Source organism: Lathamus discolor, chromosome 19 (genome assembly GCF_037157495.1).
Source record: "Lathamus discolor isolate bLatDis1 chromosome 19, bLatDis1.hap1, whole genome shotgun sequence".
NCBI lineage: Eukaryota > Metazoa > Chordata > Aves > Psittaciformes > Psittacidae > Lathamus > Lathamus discolor.
This window is the reverse complement of record NC_088902.1, coordinates 4,684,801-4,703,382: the sequence shown is the minus strand read 5'-3', so window position 1 is coordinate 4,703,382 and position 18,582 is coordinate 4,684,801. Positions and strand designations below refer to the sequence as shown.

At 47.6% G+C, this 18,582-nt stretch overlaps 1 protein-coding gene across 1 annotated transcript in view; it reads right to left on the bottom strand.

The window, feature by feature from the left end:
* Positions 1-18,582, bottom strand: part of LZTR1 (leucine zipper like post translational regulator 1) — a 26,308-nt gene extending 7,726 nt beyond the window's left edge. The window contains exons 1-13 of the mRNA XM_065698223.1: positions 18,364-18,582; positions 18,224-18,286; positions 18,072-18,128; positions 17,438-17,517; positions 16,311-16,419; positions 15,252-15,335; positions 14,286-14,343; positions 13,619-13,758; positions 12,744-12,945; positions 4,362-4,472; positions 3,929-4,021; positions 2,453-2,548; positions 1,230-1,413 (exon numbers count right to left, since the gene is read on the bottom strand). Coding sequence (XP_065554295.1) covers positions 1,230-1,413; positions 2,453-2,548; positions 3,929-4,021; positions 4,362-4,472; positions 12,744-12,945; positions 13,619-13,758; positions 14,286-14,343; positions 15,252-15,335; positions 16,311-16,419; positions 17,438-17,517; positions 18,072-18,128; positions 18,224-18,286; positions 18,364-18,539 — 1,453 coding nt within the window. The 5' untranslated portion in view covers positions 18,540-18,582. The remainder of the gene's footprint in view (positions 1-1,229; positions 1,414-2,452; positions 2,549-3,928; positions 4,022-4,361; positions 4,473-12,743; positions 12,946-13,618; positions 13,759-14,285; positions 14,344-15,251; positions 15,336-16,310; positions 16,420-17,437; positions 17,518-18,071; positions 18,129-18,223; positions 18,287-18,363) is intronic.

The following is an 18,582-nucleotide window of genomic DNA, read 5'->3' as shown; positions in this document are numbered from 1 at the left end:
ACAGGCCCTTATGAAAGTGCTTTGTGCTTGTGCGTGCCCAGACCTGAGGCTGGTCTAGAAGAAAGGGCTGAAGTAAGCAAGGAGCAGTGGGGACCCTTGCAGGCTACTGCAATGGGACTACTGGGACACCAACTCAAGGAATAATCCTCCACAGCCTTTGATTTCCTTGCAGGAGATCTGTGGCCATCTGCTGTAACTACTTTTTGATAGAGAAAAGCCTTCTTGCTTGTCACGTGCCTTCCCTGTGTCTAATTGGAAAATCCCATTTGATAAGCATGCCCAATTCTATTAGCTCAGCCTCTGGATGGATCCCCAAGGTGCTGCTCTCTGAACTGAGACGAGCAACTAGGAATACAAATGGTCAGGACAGGGCCATTGGAGGATCCAAGCAGAGGGGTGTTTGATGGGCTGGGGGAAGGGCAGCAGGCTTCCTGAGAAGCCTGTAACAAAGGGAAGAGCTCAGTATGTCCTTGGTCTGATCCTAAGGGATCAGTGAACTGGCTGAGAGTGGGATCTGGCAATGTCAGCAGACACCAATGAGAAGCTTCTCTCATCCCCATTAATGAGGCTTGCTCTCAAGACAGGCTGGCTCGCACGGAAAGCCTTGGAGCAACTGCATACAAATCATTTGTTTCCTGGGAATTACCTTTAACAGAAAGGAAAGATTATGGACTGAAGCCCAAGCAAACCTTTCAGCGCTAGGATAGATGTACCTTGCTTTACCTTATTGTGCCATGCGGCTATAGCTTCCCCAGCCCTTCCAGCTGCAGTTCCCCATGGGTATCCACTCTGACTCCCACAGCCCGACACACCTCATCACTCAAGCACAGCCATTAGATTAGCTGCGTGGGAGCTGAGAGATCTCTGGCTATTACCTCCCAGCCTGCAAGTGTTTGTAACCAGGGGATCTTCAGTGAACACATCAAATCGATTTTTCCTTTCTCGAGGCATTCTTTTGGATCGGCACTCTGAAAAGATGATAAATCCTCGCTTGCTTTGCTTTGCTGTGTGGGCTCAGTTTGCAGCGGATCAAAACAACGCCAGAAAAAAGGAATAAGCCAACGAAGGATCCATGGTCCTTGCAGTCAGTGTTCTGCATGTGCAGAACAGCAGAACGCCTTTGGTTTTAGTTTGTGGTTTATTGATCCTGTGCAAATGCTTGATCCTACTCTGGGTCAAAATAACTGTTTCCTGCCCAGCTGTGGCAGGTTCCTAACCCTCCATCCTACCTTTGCGAGGGTACTTGATTTTATCTGTATACAGGAACTGCATGAGCACCTCGAAGGGCTGCGCCTCAGCCTCTCGGATGGGCACTTCCAGCAGCGGCTGCAGGCGGCACAACTTGACATTCCCACCAATCCCATCCCTCTGACAAGTCGCATGTCCCTCGTCTTCAATATCTTGCTTTGATTTCTAACAAGATGGAATAAACAAACATGGCAACAAGGCTGTGTCAGCTCACGCACGTTACTGTCAGACCAGAGGAAAGATCCTTCTCATGACTGCATTCTTCAAGATCCAAGATCTCATTATCTTCAAGATTATCCACACAAAGACAAGGAATTCATGCCTTAGACTTACCGTTCCATATCCAGCGACAAACACGATCAGAACAAATACGAGCTCCTGCATAAAGCTCAAAAGCAGGACCTCAGAGAAAGGGAGGAATGAATTCATGTTTCTGCCCTCAGCATTTCTCCCTGGAGAAGGAAGATGGAGGAGCAGGTTCCACAGACCCCTGTTTGCAAAGTCAGAGCTCAAAGTGCTGCACAGACGTATTTTAAGCCACTTCATTACTTTCAAGTTTCACTTTGACAGCCTTTCCCTCCAGCCTTATCCAGTGAAGATGGAGGGCTTGGGGTGGCAAAGCAATTAACTAAGGGGCAATGAGGCACCCGTATGTGTTACTGCAGGTTATGTGCTACCAGTTCCTCAAGAGCAGTCAAATATTTGCTGTTAAAAAGCTGCAAGGAACACAGACACCACACCTTTCACTCTGGAAGAAGTCAGGAAATGCTAAGGTAAAGGGAACAGAGCCGGCTCCAAACCTTAAAGCTGCCTTTCTGCTGATCTGTCTGATCTCGCAGGCCACCCCCGAGGACGCGCAGCTTCTGCCCTCCCCAGAGGCAGGGGTATCCCCAGGGATACTCCACAAGATTAGAAGCTGACAGCTACGAGAGCTCCCAAGAACCATAGTGCCAAATCCAGATAACCGGCTTAACTGTGGCTCCTCCATGTTACGCTCCTCATCTGGCCTGATACACATCCAGCAGCCTCTGTTAATGCCAATTATCCTCTTTCCTTTGCTTGCTCCAGAGCACCTCAGCACCAGGCTCTGCTCTGGTGCCAGAGCTGTCTCAGCAGATACTACTTGTGTGTCCTGACAACCTGATTTCCGAAACGGGGCAGAATAAGCATCCCCTGCCATGAGATCACTTCCCTCAAGACTCACCTGTTTCAGCCTCTCCCTTGCCTGCATGATCTTCTTCTTCAGCCACTTGCAGCGAGCGGTAACAATTGCAGTGTGCCCTCGGACTCGTTCCTCCTTCTGTCACAGGCAAAGGAAGAAAACACATTGAACTTCTAGACCCAAATCCCACAGTGGTGGTGGCAGATGGTGGAAATCGTGGAAGCCTGGGCTGAGCTCCAGGTTACCATACATTTAGTCAGAATCAAAGGCAGCCTTGCATTTGCTCTGCACATATAGATGAAATCCAACACTCGCTTTCCTTAAAGCCTAATGGCAACCACCATTTGGAAAGAGTCTTTGTTATGTTCACTAAGTGGAAGCTTGATACGTAGGCCCAGTGTCACAGATATTGCTTCTTATTGCTGCATCTGAGGTCTGGTTTCATTTTCTACTTTACTTCAGTCATTAAAATTGCTCTTGAAATGATCTGCAAAGCACTGACTGCTCCTTCCAGGGAACAGCTGGGACCTCAACTGAGTACAGAGGTCATTAGTACCATTTTCACGTTACAACTCTATATACTATATATATATTTGGTCGATGAGAAACTTAACATGAGCCGGCTTCAGTGTGTGCTCACAGCCCAGAAAGCCAACCCTATCCTGGGCTGCATCAAGAGCAGCGTGACCAGCAGGTCCAAGGAGGTGATCCTGCCCCTCTGCTCTGCTCTCATGAGACCTCACTTGGAGCATTGTGTGCAGTTCTGGTGTCCTCAACATATAAAGGACATGAAACTGCTGGAACAAGTCCAGAGGAGGCCACGAGGATGAGCAGGGGCTGGAGCACCTCCCGTATGAAGACAGGCTGAGGAAGTTGGGGCTGTTCAGCCTGGAGAAGAGAAGCTGCGTGGAGACCTCAGAGCAGCTTCCAGTGTCTGAAGGGGGCCTATAGGGATGCTGGGGAGGGACTCTTCATCAGGGACTGTAGTGACAGGACAAGGGGTAACGGGTTCAAACCTAAACAGGGGAAGTTTAGATTGGATATAAGGAGGAAATTCTTTCCTGTTAGGGTGGTGAGGCACTGGAATGGGTTGCTCAGGGAAGTTGTGAATGCTCCATCCCTGGGGGTGTTCAAGGCCAGGTTGGACAGAGCCTTGGGTGAGATGATTTAGTGTGAGGTGTCCCTGCCCATGGCAGGGGGGTTGGAACTGGATAACCTTAAGGTCCTTTCCAACCCAAACCATTCCATGATTCTATGATACTGTGCTGTGACAAACTGGGGTTATGACCCAGTGATCCACAGATCTCAATTTAAAAGCTCCTCATTTACAGCTTTAGAAAGTTACCTGGATGAGTGTAATTTACTAAAGCAGAGAGACAGCACCTTCACCAGTGCCCCTGCTCTTCAAACTTCACTCCCAGGGGTTCTGGAACCGCCTCTGTACAATCTGCCTTTCCTCAGCACACGATCCACACACCAGAAACCCCCACTGGCACCTCTGCAGTAAAATCTACTCACCTCTCCCAAAACAAACTCCAGGTCACTGAACTGTCTGTTTTCCCACAGCCTTCCGTAGTCTTCATGGAGAGTGCATTTAGGGTAACAGGAAAACTGGGAAAAATAAAACCCCACAGAAGACAGAATTCATTTCACACGGCTCTGCCCAAAAGCACTGTTACACGCATGATCAGTGGGTTTCCTGATTAACTTGACCTCAAGGTAGTATATAAAGTAGAAAATAACAAGCAACCCAAACACCTGCAAGGGCTTGCTCTACGGTGAGGGTAACGAAAGATAACGCAGGGCAAGACGGAAGAATCGGGTCTCGTCTGAACTGTGAAGGCTGCCTGCAGGAGCCAAGCCAGAAACTGCCACGTCTGGAGACAGAGGAGTCCCACAGAACTGGTGTGGATGGTTGAGCAGGTTGAGCAGTGACCTGGCAGTGAATTACCTGGAACCTGTACATCTCTCCACTCCTGATGTTATTGTCCACCGTGCCACCAAAGATATACATAGCATCCGAGATAACAGCTGCTGCGTGGAAGAGTCTCCCACTGGGTAACTGGGGAAAGAAAAGGACAAAATAGGGGAGGGAATATATAAAAGCCTCTTTTTTCTCTCCACACACAAAAAAAGAACCTGCAACAGACCAATAGTGAGAAGGGAAAATCGACGTGGACCGAAGTGACACAAACGCTTGCATCCTAAGATCAACATATATTATCTTTTAGGATTGTTTCCTAGTGTACCTGGAACATACTTGCACTCACATTTAAAAACACCTATTCATGGCACCTTGTAATCAGAATGGTACATACACAGGACTCTCCGTATCACTGTAGTTACAAAATACATCAGTTATCAAACTCCGACTCAACGCTAAGCTTTACATAGAAAAATACACCCCAATTCTAGAAATAAAGGGATTCTGTAAATCACTGTGCAAACCTAGAGCTTATTCCAAATCCTGTCGAGAGCTTGAATGGTGAATGATCATCTAACCCAGCAGGATGCTCAAGTGGAGGCCTGTAAGCACTCGCCTTGCCCGCAGCTCGCTGCGGCTCACCCATCTGGCCAACGAGCCCCTCCAGCAGTGCCAAGTCATGCACAGAGCCCAGCGCTGGAGACGTTTCCAGAGCTGGCACCACAGAGTCAATCCTGTCTCCATCACGCCAGGTCCACAGAGCATGAAGCCACCCCACGCTGCAGGAAGCCCCAGCTATTTATAGGGCCGAGGGATCACACCATTCCATGCAACACAGACTTCATCTTGGAACTGTAAAACAGGATGGCTTCTGAAGCAGGAAGGAGTCACTGCGAGTGGAAGCTGCCGTGACCCTCCTGCACGGGACAGACCTCATCGTTTTCACCTGTTTCTTCTGAGGTTACACAAAGGTAGCTGATCACGTTAGCCCATCTCACCGAGATATCCTACATCAAGTCCTCAAGTGGTGATAGGAACTACCTTCCCCCCTGCCCAGTTTGATCAGGCTTGTTTTGTCTTCCAGGCAGCAAAATCTCATTAAATCTCTGCCTACGAAATCAAAAGCCCTCTGGTATAAGAAATCTTCTCTTCTTGTACATATTTATAGCCACCACTCGAGTAAGCTCAGACACGAAACAAGATTATGTTTATCTGCAGAGCCACATTTTCCAGGAAGCCATGCTGACTGGCATTTCTCATTACCACCGACTTACCCCTTTCACCACAGCATCACACAACGGCCTCATTTAGCTCGTTACTCACCAGATTTTCCATGAGTTTCTCTTTTCTTCAGACTACCGCTTTTGAGGACACAACCCCCCTGCAGCAGCCAGGACCTGCTTGCTTTTCTCCCTCAGATGTACAAACCACAGACTGGGTCGCCTCAAAGGCCTGTTGAACAAGCCATCCAGATTCCCCTGGATAAACAAGAAACCTTCTGTCTCCAGCAAAACTTCGTGGATACTTTAGCAAAGAAACTTTAAAGTTGGTGCTAATCAATACTGTAATAGGAAGATAATGGAATCAAACATTCCTGTGCCATAGCTTTCCAAAAGAGAATGAGATCATAGAGTCATAAAAAATGCTTAGGTGGGAAGGGACCTTAAAGCTCATCCAGTTCCAACCCCTGCCATGGGCAGGGACACCTTCCATTAGACCAGGTTGCTCCAAGCACCATCCAACCCAGAGATGTATTTCCACACAACCAGAAGGGCTGATATCAGCTGTATTATAAGTATCCTTTTTACAACTAACTCTCCAGCCAAAAACAAACCAAAAAAGAACTATTCTGCTGGAAACCAAACGCCTGGTTTGTAATTATACAAGGTTCTTTTCAAGCTGGAGTCTTTGTTTTCCAAAGCAGATCTCATCAGTCACCTCTGCTTCCCTTTCAGTTCACCCTCCCACACTGCTGCCTTGCTTCGAGCCATCGCCTCCAAAATCAAAGCATTTCCAAAGAGGTTTTGTATCTTTCTGCATTTCTTGTGCTCAGACTCACTCCGTATCCTGTCTAGACAGCACAAACCGAGTTTGTCCTGTGATGCTCATCAGGGTTCTGGTTTGACTTACAAAGCTGTGCATTAAGTGTTGCTGCTTCTGTGTCAGAGCATCAGCAATCATTCAAATAGTTGAGATCACAGCCCTGAGCACGACCTCTGGGGCTGATTCCACATACCTTAAAATAAACTTAGTTCAACCTGCGCAAACCCTTTCACTGATTTAAATTCTGACCTTGCCAGGAATACACTCAGCTTCACTCGGAGTCCTTAATAAATGAAGTTGAATCAATGCAAAAGTAAAACGAAATCAAAAGAACAGTTTCCACTCGGGGGTCAATACTAGTTTTCTATGTGCAATTTGGAACTCGCATGTGTAGAGTCAAGGCTTAAATGATTCTCAGATTGCAGTTCAAGCTGAAATAGCTCCAGATAAATTTCAAGGAGAGAAGAAAAGAGTGGAGGAAGAAAAGCATTCGCAAGGCTGGAATTCACTTCTCTCTCCTGGAATAAATTGAATTTGCATTTTTGAAGCCTTCACTTCCAAGTGTTTCTTTATTTACCTCGGAGTCTGCTGTAGGTGGATGTTTAACTGCTGCTATGCTGAAATCTAAACCAAATACCACTGTGACTGAGCAACCCAACACATCAGTTGTGTAGTTTTCTTACGGTTTGTGCAGTGACTGAGGTATACAGCAATTAAAATCTTATGCACTAATTGCTTCTTTTCTGCCCTTTTCTGCCCTCAGTTCTTCATGAGAAGCTGAGGGGTTTGTTTCTGGCAGGTGGGAAGAATGCAGATGCTGAACAGAGATGACCAGGAGGCAGGATGCTCAGCTACTCCCACAGCCTGAGACCAGCTTCCCACCTCGTGGCTTGATTGATGGTCTCAACGTGACAACCTGCTCTCTGTGTCAAGGCTGACAATGCAGGAGGAAGGTGACGCGGTAAAACCTTTGCTATGGCTGACAGGTTACACGCAGTGTCAGGGCACCATGTACAGACACCGTGTGTTGTTTTCAACACATGTTGTTTCAGTGGGTGTCTTCTATCTCCTACTCAGTCCTCAAAGCATTTCCAACCTGTTTGCAGTGCTTCTTCACGCTGAAAATTCAGCACTCTGTGCAATACTAGGAAACAGGTAAAACCAAATCCATGGCAGTTGTTCCAAGGCTCTTCCTTCTCATTCTCTCAGCTTCTCAGAGCCCTTCTTATATTTACAAAATAAACTCATTGTGCAAATTTTACCTCTCCTCACACTCAGATATGTATTAAGGGAGCTGATTGTTGCACTTCAAAGGCAGTAAAGATGTGCTCAGATCCCTTTCACATCTAGGAACATCGATGAGCCTCTCTAGCTACCAATACCACTAAAAACTCCAAGCCAAAATGACATAAAAATACCTAAAGCCATCAACAAACCAATGTGGTAAACCAACATAAACTAAAAGGCAAAAACAGTGGCACAGGGTGCCCAGAGAAGCTGTGGCTGCCCCATCCCTGGCAGTGCTCAAGGCCAGGTTGGACACAGGGGCTTGGAGCAAGCTGCTCCAGTGGAAGGGGTCCCTGCCCGTGGCAGGGGTTGGAGCTGGAGGAGCTTTAAGGTCCCTTCCAACCCAAACCAGGCTGGGAATCTACAAAAAAAGAACCTATTTTTCCTCTCGAACTGGAAGAAAACCATAAGCTACAACAGGTTCAAATGATACGTCACTTCTGGTAGGTGTTTATATTCAAGGATGCTTCCACGCTATCATACCAGGCAACAGCCCGAAACTCTCTTGACAGATGGGCAGACAGAGCTTTGGGTAGTCTTTAAGTTCAGGGAGGTTTAAGGATTTAGAATGTTTTCACACGCTGGGTGCAGAAAATCTATCTGCTTTTCAGACAATCGGACCTGACTGTCTGGAGTAGCTGACATGCTGGAGCCTGCTATACAAAAGGACTTATCTAGGCTGAAAACATGGGCTGATGGGTACCTCATGATATTCTGCCAAGTCCTGCCCCTGCTCTGAGCACGAGGTTACACTCAAAACCTCTGAAGTCCCTTCCAACCTCCTGCTTTTGTGATCCTAAGACTTCCTGCTGTTCGTTGACAAACTCCAGGTGTAAAAGGCCAGCTCAGCTCTTGTTACGATGGAAATTTACGTCTAACATGGAAATTCAGCCTTTCCTTTTCCCCTCTTATTTTCCATACAAGAAAAGAGAATTAAAAATCTATCACAGACACCTGGAAAGGACCTGGCCAAAGGCTATTTCCATTCCTCTGCCCCAACCAGGGCCAACAATACCTATTTCATTCCTGAGAGCGGTTCGTCGAGGCTGTTCCTAAAGACTTCCAGCGGCAGAGATTCTCCAAACCTCTCATGGAATCTTCAGCTCTGCACTACTGTTAGCAAGTCAAAAGTGTAAAGCAAAGGATCACCTCAGTAAGCACCACCTCCTCATGTGAAGCAGTGAACACAGAACAGGGATTGCCATGGATCATGGCAGAGGATAGAAAATTGAAGACCATGATGAAGAAACCCACAGAACAGGATAAATCACGAGATACAAGAGCAAAGTCATCATAACAAAAGCTTGTTGCAGTATCAGCTCTTCCGGGGATTTTGCAGTTCTGGTCATGGTAAGTACTAAGGGATGGGACTGTGGCCATCGTTTGACACTCTGCTCTACACTCACAATGAGATTTTTCCATTTAATACTCACTGGAGAACACAGCCTGGGATCAGGGAAGTTGATTCTTCAACAATGACATTCAAATATGTGCTGTTGTAACTGCAAAGGTCAGAATGGGAGCCAACCTGTAACTTATTTACAGCTGTAATAACAGTAAACACTCTTTCCTTAAACATAATTTCTATCTATCAGTTGGAGATTGAAATAGTAGGGTTCATGTACAGTTTATTGGAGAGAATTAGGCAGTTTAAAGAGCAAGTATGGCCAAATCCAATGGATGTGTCTCAGAAGAACATATACTGACACAATGCAAAATCTACCCAAAGGCTTCAAGAAAACATCCCAAGGAATCACCACCCTTGTTCCTCACAACCTGTGAACTTTCCTTTTCTTATTCAGTCTTGAGTATTTCTAGTTTCAACTTGAAGCCGCTGGACCTTGCTTTATCCTTTACCAATAGAAGAAACAGCCTCTGTTGCCCAGAGACTCCGTTTCACTGCTGGCCACTGGGTTTCTCCAATCATTTACAGATTTCTTCTCTGAATAACCTTGATTTGTGAACACAACATGGTGAGACACTGGTCAGGAAGATCTGCCTAATAAACATGGGGGTAACAGTTATGTTACTAAATGATACTACACTCTCTTGGCTTCTGGAGCCAAGAATAACGGCAGCACTTCGAGCCATTTTACATTACAGGGAGCTTGTCTCAGCTACCCACAATGACTAAAGGTTTTAAGTCATTGTTTCCAGGGGTACTGTGAAGGGAAACTATTAAGCATAGACCACACACCCTGTTCTCAGCTATTCTGCTTTACATACACATGAAATACGTATAGTTTCTGCCCAACTTAAGAACAACCACTCTGAGTGGACTGCTATTTTAACCATGAACTGGCAAAACTCTGGGCGATGAGCAGGCAGCAGGGGAAAGCTGTGACTTGCTCTTTTCTTTCAAGGTCATTGCCAAAAGTTTCTAGTGGTGCAATGACAAGAACCAGTCTCTAAACTACTTAAGCAGAGTAACTCCTCCTCGTTCAAACCCACATTTCCTATCTTCCAGTTATCCAACTTTATACCCATTTAACATGAGTCATCCTAATGCTGTTTTCTCCTAATTTCTTACTGGTGAGTGAGCTACATAAACGTATCCCTTCTGCTATCACCCACATAAGTGCACATTCTGCTTTCCCTGTGGGAGAACCCCGCAAAAGCACGTAATGAACATCCCTCAGGAAGGAGATGAAGGGAGAGTTGACAAACAGAAATCACTCTGTGCAACAACCTTGACTCTGATAACCAGGTTTTCACCAACTCCACCATTTCCAAGCTGTGTCTCTCAGCACAACCTGAACCCATCACTGGTAAGGAGAGCCTGAAGGCTGTGCAAAAGACTTTCTGAAAAGGATGCAAGTCTCAGCACCACCTATTGCTTACAAACATCAGCCTTCTCTTTGGACTGTGACATGCTAAATTCTATCTCTCCTAGAAGAACATGAGACCCTGACAGCTCCACTCACCACATTTGACAGCAGATCTTGTTAGGGGCCTCACTGCAGGAATTCAGGGGTTTGTTCACATAATAGCATGCTTCTTTTGCCTGAAGATACCTCAACGGGTGTAACTGATCTCTGCACAGGGAGACTGTGGCAGACTCATCCACAGTGGGATGACTAAGTCCTTTTAATCTTTCTTAGCTGCCCACAAACCACGTCACTGTAATCCATGTGAAAAACTCCAGAACTGTAGCTCACAGTAAGCCAGAGAAGGTTACCAAGGCATTCCTCACCCTTTTTGCTTATTAAAAGACAACTAAAGAGCTCTGAAAGTCAGAAATTCATATTGCTCTTGGCTTTGAAAGGCTGCTCACTAGAACCTGCACTGGGAGATGGTGGGAATCCACTTGGATTCATGGACAGTGTAACTGTCCCAGACACTGACCTTCTTAAAGCCCTGCAAGGAAGAATTCTCTTCCTCCTCCTGCGGAACCTTCTGTAAGGCAGTGGCTGTTTCCAAACATCTCTTCTGATTCTGTGGGGCTGTGTCCACAAACGGATGTGCAATCCCCTCCCAGGCCTTCAGCTCCTCTGTCATTCCCTGCAAAACACTCCTCTACTGTAGCACAAACCATGGGTGCTGTGTGCACGCCTCTGTCTGTCTGCTGGGGAGCAACTGGGCAAGATGGGGTATTTTCCCTCTGCCTGCTGGTATTTGATGCTGTTCCAACCTTCTTCAGAAAGCCAAAGAGCTCAACAGGAAAACTTGAGGGCAATGAAAAAAATGTATTTAAATTATCTTTAAATCCTCTGCTAGCCCTGTATAAAGGAAATCCAGCACCTCCAGCAGCTTTGGCACTGTTGTACAGGCAGGCACGGACTCAGATGTGATATTCCTCTGCCTGCCTTAGAAAAGCAGAACAACCCCCAACTGTGAAGATCGTCTAACAGTAAAGATGGAGAACAGCTCTGTAAGATACAATATGTACATATATTATAGCACCAAGGCGAAGGTATGAGGAGCTACGGATTGCAGCTGTGCAGATCAGAAATGTTTGATACTCAGTTTGGAGGCATCCTAAAAGCACAAAATAGAAGCTCCTTGTTTATCTGTGGAGCACTGACCTGTTTCACTTTAGTTCTCCTTTTTCTACTTATTAGGCCATTTTCCCATCCTCCATGCGAGGCACCATCAACAATTCTGAGGGACCGGGGCACAGAAGAGGACCTAGAACAGGCGCATTGCCAGACTTGTTTCTAGGTGTTGTTCTAACTGTTTACCCAAAATGCAGCCAACGCTGGACTGTCTCAGTGCACCCACAGCGCCTCAGACTCGACTGCAGCCTAGTTCATGCAATACTCACCCCTTCCAGGTGTAACCTTCATCTCTGCGGTTCTACATACAGCACACAGACATCTATTTCTTCCCACAGATCAGCTAACACACACTGAACCCACTGTTACATCAGCTGAAGTATTTCTACGTGGCTTAAGGTAAAATCTATTAAAATTAACAAATGCAACCGACATAACCATTCTAAATCCAGGAGATACAGATATTAGTACAGGTTTCTTCTCATTTGGGGGGCTCACTTGGCCCTTAGTGGTTATTGCCTCTTTATGCTCACGTAAAGAGCCCAGGTGTTTTAACTTATATGTCTTATTAATGCAACTATGGTCAAGAAAGCCATGTCTGAGTCTCCCTGTGATGCCTATCATTATTTTACAGTCATACTTCATAAGCAAACACTTCACACTTGACCTAAAAGGGAAATGCTACTCTGTGTAATTACAGAATTTCTAAGACATTACACACAGAGGCATTATTCCAGTGGAACAATCAAAACCCCATCTCCTTTGGAATTCTGCTTCAACAGCATCACACAGCCAACCACAGAACCACTGGTCCACACAGTGAATTCATTGCTAAGCTCAGTCAAATAATGACTGACTCAACAATTACAAGTGTTTGATGGGATTTCTTTAAAGAGTACTAGGCAAAGTTTTCAATGTGTCAACACTGACTCATTTCTAAAGACTGCTACCCGCAGTATTTCAGCTGCTCAACCGCTGGTGGGAAGGAGCTGAAAGTCAATGTCCTTGTCAAAAACACATCCTTGGCCTGACAACAAAAAATGGGCCAAGCATAAAAGGAAACACGAAGAGTTGAAGGTTTTACCTCACTGTCTGGGCTGGGCTGGATAACTTCCCAGGTCTGGGAGTCCACGTCGTAGCAGTGAAGCTCGTTGGGCAGCGTGTTATCTGCAGCACCACCAAACACATAGAGATGCCGGTCGAACGCAACCATTGTGTGGCCGTATCGTCGTTGTGGAGGAGGGGGGGAGCCTCGAAGCAAGTGCTCGGTGGGAATCCGGGTCCAACTGTAATTGTAAGGATAAAGGAGCTCCATTAGGGTACTTCCAGAACCTGCATGAGAACGGGCAACAACTCATCCTGATCTCCGTCAGCTCCGTGTTGCTAAACTTCTAACTGAAAATGTGATAAAGCCAACGTAGTTCCCTCACCCAGATATAAACCACAGAAGCTCAAAGACCACAACTTAACAAGGAATCTGTGATCTATTATCCACTTTAACAGCTAACCCTTCTGAGTAAAGGGCACCATTCCAATACCATACCCCATTTTGACAGGGCATTGCTATTCATTACAGTAGCACGATTTCAGCCAAGGTCTGGAGGCCATCAGCGTTTCAGTTGTGGTTCCACTTCAGCCAGTAACCAGACCAACCAGGCTGTCAGAACAGACCATAGAACAACTTTCAGGAAGGCAATATTTGGCATCCCATTCTGAATACACCAAGATTCACATTTACTGTTGAAAGTGAATCTACTGAATTTCTGTTCACCTGCTGAAAACGACCAATCTGATGCACATGGCAAACGGCAACGTCTCATTAACATGGTCCATACCTTACCTCCACTACCTCACCACGAGATGCAGTATTCTTTCTCAATGCCCTTGAGCCCGTGCATTTCTCAACTCAAGTAGTAAAAGATTACGTGGATTTTGTGCGATTCAACTGTCTCCACTTACATCTTTTCCTTGAACTCAAACTGAAAGAGATTATTGGTGATCTTTGCGCCACTCTGGCCCGAGAAAACAAACATCTTGTCTTTGCAAACAGCCACAGGGAAGTTACAGCACGAAGGAGGAATTTCACCACTTTGTTCGATCTGAAAGATAATGAAGTTCACAATGAAGAAGGTGTTACTGCGGTGCACCACTGCACGTGCTGAGGATGCTGCAGCACCATGCAGCTCACCAGCAGCTCACCAGACCCCATGGCAGCAACGTGTGCAGGCAACTGAGCCCAGGTGACCAACTAATGCTGAGGTTAGTCTGCACAGACTAATTTTACTATGGATAAAAAGGATGGGAGGCCACATTTCTAGAGCCCCGGTGCTGTCAGGATCAGGCATCTTGACAGCCAGCAAAGCTCCCAGCGGTTACAGTGGGAAATGCAGTCCCTTTTTACAGGGGGCATGCCCAGTTCATATTCACATTCCCAAGCAAAAAGCAAAGTTCGTGTACACTTGGCTTTCCAAATGCACAAACACAATCATGTTGAAGGGTTTCTGCTCACCTGTGTGACAAACACATTCTGAAGAGAGTAATGCTGTCCAGCACAGGGCTTTTAAATAACTGCATATGAAAACCAAAGAAGAAATCCCATGTGTTAACTGCAACTAAAGCTTCTTACCTCTTCCCAGCACGTTAGCTCTCTATCCTGGAGGCCAATTGTCCACATATCATTTAACCTATGTTACAATACAAAAATGCTTCATTTAGAAACAGGTTTGGGGTTTTTTTAGGTTAATTTTTAGCTCCTACTTCCACTGGCAGGAAAAAAACTATTAAAATCTTTTTCTCCTATACCTACATTTAATATCACCACCCCAAGCCTGCTTCAGCATCTTTCTAGTTACAAGTGTTCTACAATTACACACAGCAATTCTGCCTGGAGCTTAAGGATTTGAGCTATTCACTCTTCAGGATTATTACCCTGCTACCTTCTGCCTATCCCTACTAACCACTAGGATGGACCACAGCAGTGATTTGTGTGGCTGAATCCCACCTTCATTGCAGAGAGGAGAATGGAACCTGACACATCACTGTTACCTACCTGACTATTGTTTTTCCCAGGACAAGTTACTCACAGTAACTACAGATGATTCCTTTTGTCCTAATCTGCCTGAGGCTCCTGTTCCACAAAAAGCCATTTTTTAACGTGATTAGATGCATTTAACATGAATTAGACAGCTCCTCTCACCCAATCCCTCCTTCCAGCTACTTGAGGTCCCGAGGGAACTGCCTAAGCTGGAACTGAGCAGCTCCACAGAGTCAGGCATCTTTCTCCAATTCCTCCTCCAGAAATAAAGCAAAATGCTCCTTTGCCAAATTGCAAAGATCTTTTAGCATCTTTACAACCAAGGCAAGGATGGCACACTACACATCCACAGTCTGATTCAGCGGGTGTCTAGGTTTTAAACACATACAGACTTGAATTTGGTGAAGTGCAGAAATGTGATGCTCAACAACAGGCAAAGCTTTTGCAGAGCTCCAGTTATGGGCTTAAATCACTTGGGGTACGAAAACATCTCCACAGAGGTGAAAAGTGAGGGACCAGGACTTTACAAAAACACCTCAGAGTGATCCCAGCACGTACCGTGCGTTGCCATCGTATCCTGCAAAGATCCACAGCTTGTCACTGTACACTGTTGCACCGTGAGCTGACCTGGCAACCGGCAACCTGCAGGTGAGGAAAGCAATTACAACACTCTTAGATCACCCACAGAGGTGCTGTAAGGATCTAGGTGAGGGCTAAAACGCACAAGTATGAAGCATAAAGTACCCTACACAAAATGGCTTCAAGGGGTGAGATCGAGAGGGCTCCTAAGATGCAAAGCCCACAAGAAAAGAGCAAACCTAGGTTTCTTCTTCCCCAATCTTCGTGGCTTTTACTACATCAGCCAAGAAGCATTAAATAAAACTGCGATGGCACAAGGCCATCAGCTTGTACGAGGCCATTTGTGCAGTGCCCACACTTGTAACCATGGGGAAAGACAAGGACATGTGAGTGTAGAATACAGGAGTGAGACTTGCTCTCCAGAAGGTCAGAAGTGGCTAAAACAACCAGAAAGAGAACTGACTGATGTGCTCTAAACGTGCACAAACTCAGCTCTGAGAAGCAACGTGCTGCTAGGTCTGATTTTGCCTTAGAAGGCTGGATCTCAGGAACCTATGTTCAACAGATATCAACTCATTCATCTGCTTCTGAAAGCACTCACGTGCACACACGTCACAAGTGTGTGCATCTCAGGGCGCTCCAGAAAGTCCAACTTTAGTCTGAAAAGAACGTGCAAATTTAACTACAAATAAGCTCCAAAGTGGTTTCTGATACAACTAAACCGAAACGATGAGGGATCAACAGATTTCATGCTAACCTTGGAAAAGAAACAATTCAAAAGAAAACACTTCCTTTGCTCTTATCCCTTCTGTCACAGAACTGAAACATGAAGAATGGGTTTTGGTCACATTTCCAATATAGTCCACTCTGGAACGAAGGCCATGCAACAACCTCTCCTTTTCAGAACACTTGAATCAAGCAAGTAGAGCAGAAATCATCCCACAGCCTTAACACCAGCACTGGCACCAGCTGTGCCATTGTCTGCTGTGTTAAGCACAAGGGCCCGTGAAGACGGGGGCAGCGATGCCAGCTCCTTACCTCCCTTCAGTCTTCCACTCAGTCCACTGCCCCGTTGCAAACTTGTATTCAAAGAGATCGTTCTTATTCTTCAGGTTGGAATTGGAATAAATGTCTCCAGTGTAGCCACCTGGGCAACAACAATTCCATTGGGCTCAAATGCAATTGAGCACGCACACTTCTAGGTGTTACATTAGAAGAAAACTTAAGTTTAGTTCACACACAGAGAGGTATTTAGCTGATGGACTGCTACAAATGGGAGACTCCTCCTCCACTCCTACCCCTAAAGAAATAATGTGGGAATGAGTTTCAAGTCTTTACTTTGGACAAAACAGGAGTGTTTCCCAGCTGAAGCTGGAATCAGTGTTAGACATGGAAGACAGTGGATTTGCTACAGGCATTTTCTGACACTTCCTAAAAATATGTTATAAAAATATTCCTAAAAATGTGTGCGCTCGCAGCCCAGAAAGCCAACCCTACCCTGGGCTGCATCAAGAGCAGCGTGACCAGCAGGTCCAAGGAGGAGATCCTGCCCCTCTACTCTGCTCTCGCGAGACCTCACCTGGAGCATTGTGTGCAGTTCTGGTATCCTCAGCATAAAAAGGACATGGAACTGTTGGAACAAGTCCAGAGGAGGCCACGAGGATGCTCAGGGGCTGGAGCAGCTCCCGTATGAAGACAGGCTGAGGAAGTTGGGGCTGTTCAGCCTGAAGAGAAGCTGCGTGGAGACCTCAGAGCAGCTTCCAGTGTCTGAAGGGGGCCTATAGGGATGCTGGGGAGGGACTCTTCATCAGGGACTGCAGTGACAGGACAAGGGGTGATGGGTTCAGACTTAAACAGGGGAAGTTTAGATTGGATCTAAGGAGGAAATTCTTTACTGTGAGGGTGGTGAGGCACTGGGATGGGTTGCTCAGGGAAGCTGTGAATGCTCCATCCCTGGCAGTGTTCAAGGCCAGGTTGGACAGAGCCTTGGGTGAGATGGTTTAGTGTGAGGTGTCCCTGCCCGTGGCAGGGGGGTTGGAACTGGATAACCTTAAGGTCCTTTCCAACCCAAACTATTCTGTGGTATCTCATTCTTTCTTCTAAACATCACTACCAGTGCATTTACCATCCCAAGCGGCCACCACTGCGACCGGCCGCTGCCTTACCGAACACGAACATGCTGCTCCCGTAGACCACAGCCGAGTGGTGATACCGCGGCGCTGGCGGGGTCCCCGTGGTGAAAGCCCTGCACAACAGGAGACCAGCAGCAATCAAACACCCTCTTCGTGCTTCAGGGACTCACAGCTCTTGTGCAGAGTCAAACAAGAAACAAGCGCTCAAGGTTTTCCTGCTGTTCCTGAGGCTTTTCCCTGGCTTTGGTTTCTTCATTAAACTGCCTCAGATTTTACGACAGACAGAGCACTGTGAGCACGGTACAAACACGACACTGCTCAAATCTGCTCGGCAGAGACAGCAAGCGAGGCACAAGGAGGCACGGGTGAGATGCCAGAACCCGCACGGGCCAGAGCAAAGAGAAGGCACCAGTAAGCCCCACTGGGAGTGCCTGCCCCAAGGGGCCGCAGCACCGCAGCCCCTTTGCCCCTGCACCCTTGCGGCGTGCGCGGGCAGTGACAACCACCGCACCCCGCAGGCAGGAGCTGCGTGCGGGCGCCCTGCTGACAGCTCCGCCCCGCAGCACCGGGCAGGATGCGCCGGGAGAGTCCCCCGAGGTGCTGCGGCTGAACGAAGCGGCCACCCCCAGCCCCGGGGACGGGGAGGGCCGCGCCCGGCGCCGCGCACCTGCACCAGGAGCAGTCCTTCACGTCGAAGCGCAGCAGGTCGTTCAGCATCGTCTTCCTGCGCGGAGGAACGAGAGCAGCGGCTGAGCCGGGCCGCGGGGCCGGGGAACGGCAGCCCCGCTCCCCTCAGCCCCGGGCCCGCAGTGGCCTCACCCGTTGTCGCCGCCGAACACGTAGATGGCGTCCCGGTAGGCCACCACGGTGTGCTTGCTGCGCCTGCGGGCGGCAGAGAGCGGGGTCAGGAGCCGCCGGGCCCCCCCACCCCCGCCCCCGCCCGCCGCACCGCCGCTCACCGGGCCCCCACGAACTCGTCGCAGGGCGGGAGGCGGCGCCAGCGGTGCACGGTCTCGAAGGGCCCGAAGTTGAGGGTGAGGTACTCGACGCTGTCCGAGCAGCTGTGATCGAACTCCACGCTCGGCGCCACCTTGGAGCGCCCCGCGCCGCCCGCCGGGGCTCCGGCCGCCGCCATGGCGCGCCCCAGCCACAGCGGGGACACCGGGGGACTACAGCTC